This window comes from Bombina bombina, chromosome 5 (genome assembly GCF_027579735.1).
Source record: "Bombina bombina isolate aBomBom1 chromosome 5, aBomBom1.pri, whole genome shotgun sequence".
NCBI classification, from domain to species: domain Eukaryota; kingdom Metazoa; phylum Chordata; class Amphibia; order Anura; family Bombinatoridae; genus Bombina; species Bombina bombina.
In genome coordinates, this window is record NC_069503.1 from 931,812,196 (window position 1) to 931,828,777 (window position 16,582).

At 38.3% G+C, this 16,582-nt stretch overlaps 1 protein-coding gene across 2 annotated transcripts in view; it reads left to right on the forward strand.

The window, feature by feature from the left end:
- Positions 1-12,310, forward strand: part of XKR9 (XK related 9) — a 157,694-nt gene extending 145,384 nt beyond the window's left edge. For both annotated transcript variants that reach the window (XM_053715115.1, XM_053715116.1), the window contains exon 4: positions 11,614-12,310. In XM_053715115.1, coding sequence (XP_053571090.1) covers positions 11,614-12,248 — 635 coding nt within the window. In that variant the 3' untranslated portion in view covers positions 12,249-12,310. The remainder of the gene's footprint in view (positions 1-11,613) is intronic.
- Positions 12,311-16,582: the final 4,272 nt, after the last annotated feature.

Genomic DNA, 16,582 nt, shown 5'->3' on the forward strand with positions numbered 1-16,582 from the left:
ACAGAGCAATCGCGCTTACGCTGATAAGTGTTCATTTTGGCTAAAATGTTTTTGACAGAATTATCCATTACAGCCGTTAATTGTTGCATAGTAAGGAGTATTGGCGCGCTAGATGTACTAGGGGCCTCCTGAGTGGGCAAGACTCGTGTAGACGAAGGAGGGAATGATGCAGTACCATGCTTACTCCCCTCACTTGAGGAATCATCTTGGGCATCATTGTCATTGTCACATAAATCACATTTATTTAAATGAATAGGAATTCTGGCTTCCCCACATTCAGAACACAGTCTATCTGGTAGTTCAGACATGTTAAACAGGCATAAACTTGATAACAAAGTACAAAAAACGTTTTAAAATAAAACCGTTACTGTCACTTTAAATTTTAAACTGAACACACTTTATTACTGCAATTGCGAAAAAACATGAAGGAATTGTTCAAAATTCACCAAATTTTCACCACAGTGTCTTAAAGCCTTAAAAGTATTGCACACCAAATTTGGAAGCTTTAACCCTTAAAATAACGGAACCGGAGCCGTTTTGAACTTTAACCCCTTTACAGTCCCTGGTATCTGCTTTGCTGAGACCCAACCAAGCCCAAAGGGGAATACGATACCAAATGACGCCTTCAGAAAGCCTTTTCTAAGTATCAGAGCTCCTCTCACATGCGACTGCATGCCATGCCTCTCAAAAACAAGTGCGCCACACCGGCGCGAAAATGAAGCTCTGCCTATGCTTTGGGAAAGCCCCTAAGAATAAGGTGTCTAAAACAGTGCCTGCCGATATTATTATATCAAAATACCCAGATAAAATGATTCCTCAAGGCTAAATATGTGTTAATAATGAATCGATTTAGCCCAGAAAGAGTCTACAGTCTTAATAAGCCCTTGTGAAGCCCTTATTTACGATCGTAATAAACATGGCTTACCGGATCCCATAGGGAAAATGACAACTTCCAGCATTACATCGTCTTGTTAGAATGTGTCATACCTCAAGCAGCAAGAGACTGCTCACTGTTCCCCCAACTGAAGTTAATTGCTCTCAACAGTCCTGTGTGGAACAGCCATGGATTTTAGTGACGGTTGCTAAAATCATTTTCCTCATACAAACAGAAATCTTCATCTCTTTTCTGTTTCTGAGTAAATAGTACATGCCAGCACTATTTCAAAATAACAAACTCTTGATTGAATAATAAAAACTACAGTTAAACACTAAAAAACTCTAAGCCATCTCCGTGGAGATGTTGCCTGTACAACGGCAAAGAGAATGACTGGGGTAGGCGGAGCCTAGGAGGGATCATGTGACCAGCTTTGCTGGGCTCTTTGCCATTTCCTGTTGGGGAAGAGAATATCCCACAAGTAAGGATGACGCCGTGGACCGGACACACCTATGTTGGAGAAAGGGCATTCAGCTCTTTTACAGACCATTAAATCCCTAATCTTAAAAATAAAAAATATCCTAAAACTAAGCCCCAAATAGATACTCACCGTTCCTGAAGTCTGACGGAGGTCTTCTTCCAGTTGGCTCCATCATCTTCTATCTTCATCCGGAGTGAAGGTGGCGTGGAGCGGAGGTGCGGAGCGGTCTTCCCCGATTCGCGGATACAGAGCGGCGGTCCTCAGTGGTGGTTCTCAGCGGCGGTCCTGAGCGGCGGTCTTTAGCAGCGGCGATTCTCGGTGGCGTGGAGACTCCTCTTCATCTGATCTCCGGCGTACACTGAAAATTGAGTGCAAGGTACCGCAGTCAATTTGGGGTAACTTGCATTCCTATTGGCTGAAATTTTGAAATCAGCCAATAGGATTAGAGCTACTGAAATCCTATTGGCTGTTCAAATCAGCCAATAAGATTTTAGTAGCTCTCATCCTATTGGCTGATTTCAAAATTTCAGCCAATAGATATGCAAAGTACCCCAATAAATATGGGGTACCTTGCATTTAATCTTCAGTGTGCGGTGGACGATCGCATAAAGAGGAGCCTCCATGCAGCTTTGGACCACCGCTGCTGAGGACCGCTGCTGAGGATCTGTGCATCGGGGAAGCCAGCTCCACAACTCCGCTCCGAGCCGCCTTCGCTCCGGATGAAGATAGAAGATGATGGAGCCGCCTGGAAGAACACCTCCGTCGGACTTCAGGAACGGTGAGTACCTATTTGGGGGTTAGTTTTAGGATTTTTTTTATTTTTTTATATTTTTTTAAATTAGGGATTAAATGGTCTTGTAAAAAACCTGAATGCACTTTTAAAGGGACAGTCAAGTCCAAAAAAAATCTTTCATGATTCAAATAGGGCATGTAATTTTAAACAACTTTCCAATTTACTTTTAGCACCAATTTTGCTTTGTTCTCTTCGTATTCTTAATTGAAATCTAAACCTTGGAGGTTCATATGCTAATTTCTTAGACCTTGAAGGCCACCTCTAATCTAAATGCATTTTGACAGTTTTCCACCACTAGAGGGCATTAGTTCATGTGTGCCATATAGATAACATTCAGCTCATGCACGTGAATTTACCAAGGAGTGAGCACTGATTTGCTAATATGCAAGTCTGTCAAAAGAACTGAAATAAGGGGGCAGTCTGCAGCGGCTTAGATACAAGGTAATTACAGAGGTAAAACGTGTATTATTATAACTGTGTTGGTTATGTAAATCTAGGGAATGGGTAATTAAGGGATTATCTGTCTTTTAAATCAAAAATAATTCTGGTGTTGACTGTCCCTTTAAAGGGACATGAAACCCAAAATGTTTCTTTTATGATTAATATAGAGAATACAACTTTAAACAACTTTCCAATTTACTTCTATTATTTAATTTGCTTACTTCTCTTGTTATCCTTTGCTGAAAGGTTTATCTAGGCAAGTTCAGGAGCAGCAGATAACCTAGGTTCTAGCTGCTGATTGGTGGCTGCATATATATACCGATTGTCATTGGCTCACCCTTTCGTTCATTTAGAACCCATTAATGCATTGCTGCTCCTTCAACAAAGCATACCAAGAGAATGAAACAAATTAGACAATAGAAGTAAATTAGGCGGGGAGGTGACAGAGAGTTACTGCTTAAAAGGAAAGAGGCATTTTGAATATACAAACTAAATGACATGCAACCCCAGGGTTTAAATAAAGAATTAGATTTTTCTTTATTTTTGTAACTCTTTTCCTATGAATGTGTTCCATTGCTGAGTGTCTTTAAAATTGACAGCGTATATTAACATATCTGTATACACATTTGCTATGATATTTGTATATTGTTTTTAATGTTTGATCTGCACTGTGTACTTTAAATGTAACAAGTGTTTGGGATTTATATCTTTGTAACAAGATGTAACCACTAGGTGGTGTTGTACTGAGGTGTTAATTGAACACCTGAGTGTAAGTGGGCCTATATAAGAGCGCACTTGTTAGTTTGTAGCTATGTATGATTAAGGGTTATATACCCGAAACGTCACATTTCTTGTAATCCTGGTATGATGAAATAAAAAGACTTTTATATATTGGAAGGTGCTGCCGTCTGTGAACTGTAGACCAATAAGTGGTTACAGCACCCTTACATTGGCATGCACCTGACAGAAGTGCTGTGCTACTCTCAGTGCCCATCATTATTGGTGAGTACCAATTTTGGGATTAGACTTAGTTTTTTTTTTGAGATTAGTTTTTTTAAATTTTTTTGTAGGGTATTAGAATAGGAATATTTTTTTTCTTTTTGGTAATTTCGTTTGTTATTTTTTTGTAAGGGGAGCTTTTGTTATTTTTTGTAATGGTTGGTTGTTGTTTTTTTGGTGTAAATGTTAGGTTTTTTAATTTTTTGTAAAGGGTAGTTTTTTTGGGTAATGTTAGGTTTTTTATTTTTTGTAATGTATTTTTTTTAGGGTAAGCTTAGATTTTAATCTAATTTTACAGGTAAGTTTTTTATGTACTTAGTATAGTTTTTAATTAATTTACAGGTATTTTAATTGGGGTTAAGCTAGGGGTGTTAGGTTAGGGGGTTTAGTTGTTAGTTTATTACTTTGCATTGTGAGGGGATGGTGGTTTAGGGTTTAATAATTTATTTAGATTGATTTTGTTGTGGGGGAATGGCGGTTTAGGGGTTAATAATTTATTTAAATAGTTTTGGGTTGTGGGGGGATGGCGGTTTAGGGATTAATACTTTTATTTAGTGTTTGCGATGTGGAGGGATAGCGGTTTAGGGGTTAATAGTGTAGTTTATGGGTGTAAGTGTACTTTGTAATGTATTTTTGTTGTGTTTTGTGCAACTTTTTTATTACTGAACACACTTTACCAGAGCTCTTAGATCGCGGTATGGATTGTAGCGGAAAAGACTATTGCACTAGCTCAATGGCGAAAGTCCGTTGCATCTCACTTGTAATCTTTCCTATTGTTTCCTGGTCATTGTTGAAGGTGTGCATAAGAGAGCTGAACTATATAAAAGTTGTAGACTGAGACATAAAACAAATTAAAGTCTTCCAACGACTTTACTATTTATTATTAAAAGCAAAATCTTTTGCTATGTTCTTGATGAAATATTTTCTTTTATGCTTCATGATAAAATATTTTTAAATTAAAAAGGTAAGTAAAAGCTGTTTAAATGTAATCTGGAGCTAGCAGGACAACAACTGATACTGTTGTATTTTTGTTCACAGGCTGATATTTACTGGAGAGGAACATAACTCAACCATAATGACAAATGTAGTCCATTCAAGTCAGAAACATGCATATTTTAAAGAAATAAAAAATAATCCATTGTACTACAATATTACTTTAAGCCACACAATGTAGTTTTTCCTTAAATGTTTTAAAGTTGTTAAGTCACCCTAAATTTTTTACCTTGCTCTTAGTCAGATGGTTTTAGACCATACAATGTGGGTGAGCTAACAAAGGTGATAAGAAATGTAAAATCAAGATGCACTTTGATAATGGTGGTGGACCTCTTTCTCTTGTTAAGTGTATCCAGTCCACGGATCATCCATTACTTATGGAATATATTCTCCTTCCCAACAGGAAGCTGCAAGAGTCCACCCACAGCAAAGCTGCTATATAGCTCCTCCCCTAACTGCCATATTCAGTCATTCTCTTGCAAGCCTCAACATAGATAGGAGGTCGTGAGAGTCTGTGGTGCTTTCTACTTAGTTTATTCTTCAATCAAAAGTTTGTTATTTTTAAATGGCACCGGAGTGTGCTGTTTATCTCAGGCAGTATTTGGAAGAAGAATCTGCCTGCGTTTTTCTATGATCTTAGCAGACGTAACTAAGATCCATTTGCTGTTCTCACACATTCTGAGGAGTGAGGTACTTCAGAGGGGGAATGGCGTGCAGGTTTTCCTGCAGATAAGGTATGTTCAGTAAAATATTTTTCTAGGAATGGAATTGACTAAGAAAATACTGCTGATACCGAAGTAATGTAAGTAAAGCCTTAAATGCAGCGATAGCGACTGGTATCAGGCTTATTAATAGAGATACATACTCTTGTAAAAATGTGTTTTAAAACGTTTGCTGGCATGTTTAATCGTTTTTTAACATATGTTTGGTGATAAAACTTATTGGGGCCTAAGTTTTTTCCACATGGCTGGCTTAAATTTTGCATAGAAACAGTTAACTGAAGCTTCCCACTGTTGGCTGTGGCAGTTTGTTGTGTCTGTTTTTAAAAACGTCTATGTCTTTTTTTTTTTTTTATCTGTTTTTTGCATTAAGGGGTTAATCATCCATTTGCAAGTGGGTGCAATGCTCTGTTACCTTATTACTTGTACTGTAAAAATTTCGTTTGTTTTACTGCCTTTTTTTTTCCACTGTTTTTCAAATTTTGACAAAATTTGTTTCTCTTAAAGGCACAGTAACATTTTATATATTTGCTTGTTAACTTGATTTAAAGTGTTTTCCAAGCTTACTAGTCTCATTATTAGTCTGTTCTAACATGCCTGACATAGAGGAAGCTCTGTGTTCATTATGTTTTAAAGCCATGGTGGAACCCCATCTTAGAATGTGTACCAGATGTACTGATTTCATGTTAAACAATAAAGATCATTTTTTGTCTTTAAAAACATTATCACCAGAGGATTCTGTCGTGGGGGTAGTTATGCCGACTAACTCTCCCCACGTGTCAGACCTTTTGACTCCCGCTTTAGGGACTCACGCTCAAATGGCGCCAAGTACATCAAGGGCACCCATAGCGTTTCTTTTACCAGGGGATTCTGTCGAGGGGAAAGTTATGCTGACTAACTCTCCCCACGTGTCAGACCCTTCGACTCCCGCTTCAGGGACTCATGCTCAAATGGCGCCAAGTACATCAAGGGCGCCCATAGCGTTTATTTTACAAGACATGGCAAAGGTGGTGAATAATATTCTGGCAGCAGTATTAGTCAGACTACCTGAAATTAAAGGAAAGCAGTTAGCTCTGGGGGTAGATACAGAGCATACAGACGCTTTAAGAACCATGTATGATACTACCTCACAATATGCTTAGTCTGTGGGTGATTTTTTTTTTTTTTTTTTTTGACTCAGGGAAGATGATTTAACCTGATTCTGATATTTCTACATTTAAAATTTATGCTTGAGAACCTCCACTTGTTGCTCAGGGAGGCTTTGGCTGCTCTGAATGAATGTGTACAATCGCAGGGCCAGAGAAATTGTGTAGACTGGATAAATAATATGCAGTGCCGGTGTGTACTGATGTTTTTCCAATACCTAAAGAGGTTTACTAAAAAATTTTTAATAAGGAATGGGATAGACCAGGTGTGCCGTTCTCTTCCCCTCCTATTTTTTAGAAGAATGTTTTCTAATAGTTACCACCACACAGGACTTCTGGCAGACAGTTCCTAAGGTGGAGAGAAGAGTTTCTACTCTAGCTAAGCGTACCACTACCTCTGACGAGGACAGTTGTGCTTTTTAGATCCAATGGATAAAAAATGTTTATTCAACAGGGTTTTATCCTGCAGCCCCTTGCATACATTGCTTCTGTCACTGCTGCTGCGGCGTTCTGGGTTGAGTCTCTTGATGAGGCTTTACAGTTAAGCGACTCCATTGGATGAATATATTTGACAAGCTTATGCTAGCCAATTCCTTTGTTTTCTGATGCCTTGTTCATTTGACTAGACTAACGGCTAAGAATTCTGTTTTTTACTATACTGGCACGCAGAGCGCTATGGCTTATATCATGGTCGGCTGTCGTGACTTTAATAAATAAGCTACTTAACTTCCCTTCAAGGGGCAGACCCTATTCGGGCCTGGTTTGAAGGAGATTATTGCTTATATCACTGGAGGAAAAGGTCAGCCCCCTCAGGATAGGTCTAAATCAAGGGCAAAAAAAAAAAAATAAAATAAAAAAAATCTAATTTTCGTACCTTTTAAAAACTTCAGGGCAGGTGTGGCATCCTCTTCCTCTAAGGCAAAACAAGAGGGAATTTTTGCTCAGTCCAAGGCGGTCTGGAGACAATCGGACCTGGAACAAAGATAAGCAGGCCAAGGAGCCTGCTGCTGCCTCTAAGGCAGCATGAAGGAACGGACCCCTATCCGGTAACGGATCCTATAGGGGGCAGACTTTCATTCTTTGCCCAGGCGTGGGCAAGAGATGCCCAGGATCCCTAGGCATTGGAATTTATATCCCAGAGATATCTTCTGGATTTCAAAGATTCCCCCCCAAAAAAAGGGGAGATTTCGCCTTTCACAATTATCTGCAAACCAGATAAAGAAGGAGGCATTCTTACATTGTGTACGAGATCCATCCAGTTCCAAGAGAGGAACAGGGACAGAGTTTTTACTCAAATCTGTTTGTGGTTCCCAAGGAGAGGGAACCTTCAGACCTATTTTGGATCTAAAGATCTTAAACAAATTCCTCAGAATTCCGTCATTTAAGATGGAAACTATTCGTACCATCTTAACTATGATCCAGGAGAGTCAATAGAGGACTACAATGGATTTGAAGGATGCTTATCCTCACATTGTGATGCATAAAGATCACCATCGTTTTTCAGGTTTGCCTTTCTAGACAGGCATTACCAGTTTGTAGCTCTTTCCTTTGGGATATCTACAGCCCCAAGAATCTTTATGGAGGTTCTGGGGTCGCTTTGGCGGTCCTTAGACCGCGGGGCATAGAAGTGGCCCCTTATTTAGACGACATCCTGATACAGGCGTCAAACATCCAAATTGCCCAGTCTCATACGGACGTAGTACTGGCATTTCTGAGATCACATGGGTGGAAAGTGAACAAGGAAAGAGTTCTCTATCCCCAATCTCAAGGGTTTCCCTCCTAGGGACTCTGATAGATTCTGTAGAAATGAAAATTTACCTGACGGAGTCCAGGTTGTCAAAGTTTCTAAATTTCTGCCGTGTTTTTTCATCCCATCCGCGCCCTTCGGTGGCTCAGTACATGAATGAAATCGGCTTAATGGTAGCGGCAAGGGACATAGTACCGTTTGCACGTCTACATTTCAGACCGCTGCAACTATGCATGCTCAGTCAGAGGAACGGGGATTACACAGATTTGTCCCCCTGTTAAACCTGGACCAAGAGACCAGAGATTCTCTTCTCTGGTGACTATGTCGGGTCCATCTGTCCAAGGGTATGACCTTCCGCAGGTCAGATGGGACAATTGTTACAATAGATGCCAGCCTTTTAGGTTGGGATGCAGTCTGGAACTCCCTGAAGGCTCAGGGATAGTGGACTTAGGAGGAGACCCTCCTTCTAATAAATATTCTGGAACTGGGAGTGATATTCCATGCTCTTCAGACTTGGCCTCAGTTAGCAACTCTGAGGTACATCATACTCAGTCGGACAATATACACGACTGTGGCTTACATCAGCCATCAAGGGGGAACAGAAGTTCCCTAGCGATGTTAGAAGTCTTACAATAATTCACTGGACAGAGACTCACTCTTGTCTATCAGCTATCCATATCCCAGGTGTTGAGAACTGGGAGGTGGATTTTCTAAGTCGTCAGACTTTTCTTCCGGGGGAGTGGGATTTCCTCCGGAGGTCAAGACCAAGCAGGAGAGGGCTTTGGTGTTTTTGACAGTGCCTGCGTAGCCACGCAGGACCTGGTATGCAGATCTGGTGGACATGTCATCCTTTCCATCACGGTCTCTGCTTCTGAGACAGGTCCCTCTACCTCAGGGTCCTTTCAACCATCTAAATAGAATCAATCTGAGATGGACTGCCTGGAGACTGAACGCTTGATGTTATCAAAGCATGGCTTCTCCGAGTCAGTCATTGATACCTTAATACAGACATGAAAGCCTGTCTCTAGGAAAATTGAACATAGATATGGTGCAAATATCTGATTGTTATGAATCCAAGGGTTACTCATGGAGTAAAGTCTGGATTCCCAGGATATTATCTTTTCTCCAAGATGTTTTTGAGAAAAGGGTTGTCAGCTAATTCCTTAAAAGGGGACAGATTTTTACTCTGTCTGTTTTTTTGCACAAGCGTCTGGCAGGTATTCTAGACGTTCAGGCATTTGGTCAGGCTTTGGTTAGATCCAAGCCTGTGTTTAAAACTGTTGCTCCGCCATGGAGCTTAAACCTGATTCTTAAGGCTCTTCAAGAAGTTCCGTTTGAACCTTTTTTGTTCCATAGATATCAATCTTTATCTTGGAAAGTTCCTTTTGGGTAGCTAATTCCTCGACTCGTAGAGTCTCCAAGTTATCTGTGTTACAATGTGATTCTCCTTATCTGGTCCTTCGTACGGATAAGGTAGTCCTGCGTACCAACCTGGGTTTTTTCCTAAGGTGGTATCTAACAAGTACATCACTCAAGAGATAGTTGTTCCATGCTTGTATCCTAATCCTTCCTCAAAGAAGGAACGTCTATTACACAATATTGGACGTGGTTTGTGCTTTAAAGTTTTACTTACAAGCTACTACAGTTTTCATCAAACGTTCACCTTGTTTGTTGTCTATTCTGGACAGAGGAGAGGTCAAAAGACTTCAGCAGCCTCTCTGTCTTTTTGGTTAAAAAGCATAATTCATTTAGCTTATGAGACTGCTGGACAGCAGCCTCCTGAAGGGATTACAGCTCATTCTACTAGAGCTGTGGTTTTCACTTGGGCCTTTTTTAAATGTGGCTTCTGTTGAACAGATTTACAAGACGGAGTCTTGGTCTGCGCTTCATACTTTTCAAATTTAACAAATTTGATACCTTGCTTCTTCGGAGGCTATTTTTGGGAGAAAGGGTTTTTTACAGGCAGTGGTAACTTCCGTTTAAGTACCTGCCTTGTCCCTCCCATCATCCGTGTACTTTAGCTTTGGTATTCGTATTCCATAAGTAATGGATGATCCGTGGACTGGATACACTTAACAAGAGAAAACATAATTTATGCTTACCTGATAAATTTATTTCTCTTGTAGTGTATCCAGTCCACGGCCCGCCCTGTCACTTTAAGGCAGGTAATTTTTTCATTTGAACTACAGTCACCACTGCACCCTATGGTTTTTCCTTTCTCTGCATGTTTTCGGTCGAATGACTGAATATGGCAGTTAGGGGAGGAGCTATATAGCAGCTTTGCTGTGGGTGGACTCTTGCAGCTTCCTGTTGGGAAGGAGAATATATTCCATAAGTAATGGATGATCCGTGGACTGGATACACTACAAGAGAAATAAATTTATCAGGTAAGCATAAATTATGTTTTTTCTACTTTATATTCATGCCGATATTTTTTTTTTTTTAAAACCCCTCTCTTTTCTTCTTTACACCTCTTCCTTGTCTTATGTGGAGCACTCAATATCTAAAATGCACTAACTTGCAAATTTAGGGCAACTGGCACTTTTTAGTAATGTGTATGCTACACTAAAAAATTAGACTGATCTCATCCTATAAGAGATTACCAGTGTCACCGAGATCAATGACCAGCACTGAACCAAAACCCTGCTCTAGTGGCATTATCCTCCATCACTGGCACATATAGCACACAAAATTAATTTTGTACTGGAGCATTTTGTTGCCATTTACCAACATTACAATAAAAGGTTGCCCCACTGAACACACCAAACACCACAATAAATGTTATGCCACCATATGAATCTGTAACATGAATAAGGCATTATTATATACCCCCAGCCAGCACCTTCCCCGTTTATTACTATAAATGAGCAGTTTCAGAGCCCTCTCACGTTACTACTCTAGACCTGGTGTCTAAAAGTTTAAAAAACTGACAGCTAACCAAATGTGCCACAAGAAGAGATGGCTGTTGTTCCAAGGAGGTGTCATGTGATCTTGTCATGTGATCTTCTAAGTTGCACGTGTGAGGAGGTTAAAGATGATTTTGCTCCCTTTTACCAAGATCAGATTCTTGAAATGCAGTAGTTGGCGTTTACTTGCACTCCTCTTTTGATACCCATATACTGAAAGTTTGCAAGCAAAATGAAAGGCATAGACATAAAAACTCTAAATAGACATAAAAACTAAGATTGCTTTGGGCAGTTAGTGACACATATAAATGAGCTCTTGCACAATTCAATCAATCACAGGGCAGCAGTTATATGGGGTCAATGTTCTGCTTTCTACGGAATGCACTACATATTATCTTGGGGGTGATTATACTATGCATAATTAAACAGCATATGGGGGGATTACATTTTGAGTTTAATGTCCCTTTACTTAAGTAATCATGCATGTCTAACAATATGGCTTTGTTTATTTTTAGATGCATCCATTATGTTATCATTTGGCAGTGTATCATGGTCTACCGTTGACTATCAAATGTCCTTAAGAAAATCTCTGCCTGGAAAAAAAGGAATTAGTGTTGGATTACCTATGTTCACTTATCTATTTTACAAACTTTTCACGTTGACCTCATGGATATTAAGCCTAGTCTTTCTTCTGGTCTATAATGTATACATATTGACTGTGGCTCTTATAATTCTGTGCTCAGCAGGCATTGGTTGGACATGGAAGCAGCACACAGACTTTTGTACAACAAACCGCTTGGAGATATTGTACAGAATTGTTGTTGGACTCATTCTTTCATTTACTTTTTTCAATGTAAAAGGACAAAGTACACAAATCCACATTTCTATTTATTATAGTCTCAGGGCTTTTTTAACAGCTTGTATTCTTTTTTTGTGCTTTTATTTTAAACCTCCATTCACTCAAACTATTTTGTTTACTATATTTAGTATTGTTGTAGTTCTTTCTTTGGGATTAGGAATCATTTCATTGATCCTTTATTATGGGTTTTTCCACCCAACACTTAACAGCAAAGAACAGAATCTACAAGATGTGGCTGATGGATTAAAGTGTGAAGAAAGGCAAAGGATAAACTATTTTATTATGCCTTAACAAAGAAAATCTGTAAATATTCATAGTTAAAATGCATTAAATCATTTGAATATTTAAATCAATATTAAGAGTTGTAGATCAGTTATTTGACAGAAACATATTGAAATATTTAATTTCATGCATTATTTATAACATTATATTTATCTGTTTTAGATTGCGTTTATATTACTTAAAGGGCCATGAAACCCAACATTTCTCTTTCATGATTTAGATAGAGCATATACTTTTAAACCACTTTCCAATTTACTTCTATTATCAACTTTGCTTCATTCACCTGGTTCCCTTTGTTGAAGGAGCAGCAATGCACTACTGGGAGATAGCTGAATGTTGACTTAATTGTCCCTTTAATGTGTTCTCACGTTTTAAAAGACTTCCAATAACGTCAGATTGAGGCATATAGTGCCAGAGCAGCCAACAATAAATTGCAAAAGAAAGGAACGTTATAAAAGCAGATGTACTGGACCCTCCAGTTGTTTTATGAGACAGGAAATAAATGTCACTGTTTATATCAGATACAAGAATACAAAGAAACCAAAGGTTACTTTACAAGAAACGTATTTCCTTTTTAGTTTCATTTCTGGGGATTGTTTAGAAAGGAAGCCAGACTGATAGGGGTCAAACAAGGAGCTGGATGAGAAAATGGTTAATCTATAATTGCCCACCACACTTTCAAATAGTTTGGGGATGGAAAGGGTAGTAAGGAGATTGGTTGATGTTGGATGAGAAAAAGGGACTGCTTCTTTAGGGTGGGTGTGATAAGTGCAGTGCACGCTTAAAAGGGTCATGAGAGGTACATTAAAAAGATGTTAGAAGGGACAGTAATTACTTTCAGATTGTAATATAAAGTGCTTAATTATGCATAGTGGAATAACTTTGCAAGATACATCCATAAACACATGACAGATTTTTAAAAGGCTAGCCTTGCTACATATCTATCCCTAATTTGCAGTTTATTATCTTAGCTTTGATGCTACTGCGATAAAATGTAGATTTTGTTACCCCAATGGCAATGGCCTTGTCTTCTCCAGACTCTAGTCTTGATTGGCTCCTTCAAATAAGCAAAGTGGTTGGTGGAGTTTGACCATCGAAAAACTGTTGCACCAAGCAAGCTGTTAATCTATTCTAATAATGTTTAAACTCTTCTGATATGTTGTAATTACAAGGGTTAGATTATAAGTGGAACAATATTGTGTGCTAACACCGCTCAAGTAAAATCAATAGCGTTCATATTACAAGTTGAAAGTAATATATAGGCACTTGAGTGAAAGTCTGAGACATGCTAACATCTGGATATTGGATAGCATATGTGCGTTAAATCCCTCACAACATAGACTTCTATGGGGTGTGCTGAGAACCTCATGTTGATTAACGCTAGAGCAATACGTTTAAAGTCTGCTAAGACAGTCAAATAGTCACGTTCTTCACCAACCATTAAACTATGTTATTTTATTGAAATATATGTTTAAAACGTTGCACATATACATACATACACATACATAAATATGTATACATACTCATACATACACACATTCATAAACACACATACATACATACATACACATACATAAATAAATATGTATACACTTACTCATACATGCGCGCACACACACACATATATATATATATATATATATATATATATATATATATATATATATATATATATATATATATATATATATATATATATATATATATATTAGGGCTGCACAATTAATCGCCGCAATTTAAAAAACACGAGAGTAAGCGATTTTTTTGTTAGAAAAAATTCTCAGATGTGGCTGTACTGCATTGATTTGTATGTGATTTCTTGCAAACCAGCTCCATCTAGTAGTTGCTGTTAGCACAAATTTGTAAAATGGCTGTTTTACTTTCACTTTCTGTTTGTGATCTCAGTAGCAGCCGATCAATCTATAGAAGTCTAAAAGCAGAGCCCTTGCAGGAGATGTGAAGAGGAGGGAAAGCCACTTACTTATATTTCCCCCTAGGGACGTCTGCAGTCTGAAACTTAAGGGACAGTCTACACCAGAATTTTTATTGTTTTAAAAGATAGATAATCCCTTTATTACCCATTCCCCAGTTTTGCATAACCAACACAGTTATATTAATATACTTTTTACCTCTGTGATTATCTTTTATCTAAGCCTCTGCAAACTGCCCCTTTATTTCAGTTCTTTTGACAGACTTGCAGTTTAGCCAATCAGTGCCTGCTTCCAGATAACTTCACGTGCATGAGCACAGTGTTATCTATATGAAACACATGAACTAACACCCTCTAGTGGTGAAAAACTGTTAAAATGCATTCTGAAAAGAGGTGGCCTTCAAGGTCTAAGAAATTTGCATATGAACCTCCTAGGTTAAGCTTTCAACTAAGAATACCAAGAGAACAAAGAAAAATTGGTGATAAAAGTAAATTGCAAAATTGTTTAAAATTACATGCCCTATCTTAATCATGAAAGTTTATTTTGGACTAGACTGTCCCTTTAGGGTATGTAAGCATTATGGAACCTCCCACACAATCTCCTGCTCTCTGAGAAACGGCTCAAATACATAGCGGATACAGTTAATCCCACAGCTGCCAAAATGGCTAAAACTGCAGTCCCCTCTACTAGCTAGCTGCTGGGTTAACTGCATCTACAATGTATTTGATATCAGCAAGGAACAGCATTTCTAAAAGGAGCAACCCCCCACCTCTACTGCTATATGCCTGTATTGGATTCCTGAACAGGAGCAGGGCTAATTTTCAGTCAAGATAAAATGTTTAAAAAAAGAAGAAAAAATGATATGTGGTTTGTATTTTTATGCTCCCAGAGTGTATTGGACATTTAGAAACATGTACATTAAGATTCTGTAGTCCTTAAATTATTTTTTATTGAAAAATTAAGGTGTTATAGTCATTTATAAGAAAATCACGATTAAATCGCAATCGCAATTTTTTTGGGTACAAAATGGCAATTTTCATTTTTGCCCATATCGCCTGCCCAGCCCTAATATATATATATATATACATACACACGCACATACACACACCAGTACAACACCTTGTCATATACCATATCCCTTTTTTAATATTAAACCATAATTTTGTATTTATAATGTATACATATGAGTAAAATACTTTATTTGAATATATTATATATGTGTTTTGTTATGCATGTATACAAGCACTGACACTTTACTTCAGGTCTCCAAAAGTGCTAAAGCTTCCTGCTCTATCTTGTGTTGCTCTTGAGCTTGTTAACTCACCATTTGTAATATGAGGAAGAATAACACACCCTATCCTATCTAATAAAAGTAAAGGGTGAGCTAAGTCTGCTAAATAAATCTCTGAGTTAAGTCTCTGGTAAAAAATTTTTTTACCAGCAGGAAGTAAAAAAACAAACAGGAAGCAGGAACAGGATAAACTTTAATTCCAAAACAAAGAGTGAAGGCATAGGTTGCTCAATATGTAGTCAGAGAGCACTTCCCTGATTGGGTAGCATCCATGGAAGGTGAAGCTGAGAGACACACTTACTGCTGATAATATTCCTGCATAAACCTCTGCAAGTAAATATCCTCCAGTGGCACAGGCAGAACAAACTAGACTCTGAACCTGGAGTCCATGGTTCAATCCCAGGAAGGTATCACCAGTGATGTCCCTACCATGCGGTTTGTATTTTAGTAGGAACAGAGCTTACAGAGAATAACGCACCCTATCCTATCTAATAAAAGTAAAGGGTGCGCTAAGTGTTCTAAATAAATGTCTGAGTTAAGATTTTCCAGTAAAAAATGTTTACCATTCACTTGTCATACGAGATTGTGAGCTATTCTTAGCGCAAAGTCATGATGAGAATAACACAAACTCACTTCACTTTACTTTAGAAAGGCTGAATGAGGTGGATAGAGAAAGTAGGTTGAAGGCTGCAGGAGTCATAGGGTTGTCAACTGGAATATTTTCATCTGCTAGAATGCTTGTTGTATGAGAGAAAGTGAGGAAAAGTTTGGTTTTCCCAGATATGTTTGTTTGATGATGTGAGGTTGTGAGTAGAAGTTTGTGCAAAACTAGGATTAGGGAAGACATTTCCAGCTACTAAGACTAGTATAATGCTTAGTGAAAGTAGATGGAGATATTTTCCTTGATTGTTTTTGTGTAGCCATTGGTTTTAATTTGTCTGAATTAATAAATATGAGATGGCAAAGGAGGTAAAATAAGCTGAATGTAGGTGAGGAACTGAGGATAGTAAAGTTGGTAAAACCCAAGTGCTGTTTAGGTTGGAACATGGTAAGGATGGGGCTATGAGTTTGACAAAGAAGTGCGTTCCTATTAGTAGAATTCTTACCAACAGCCAACAGTG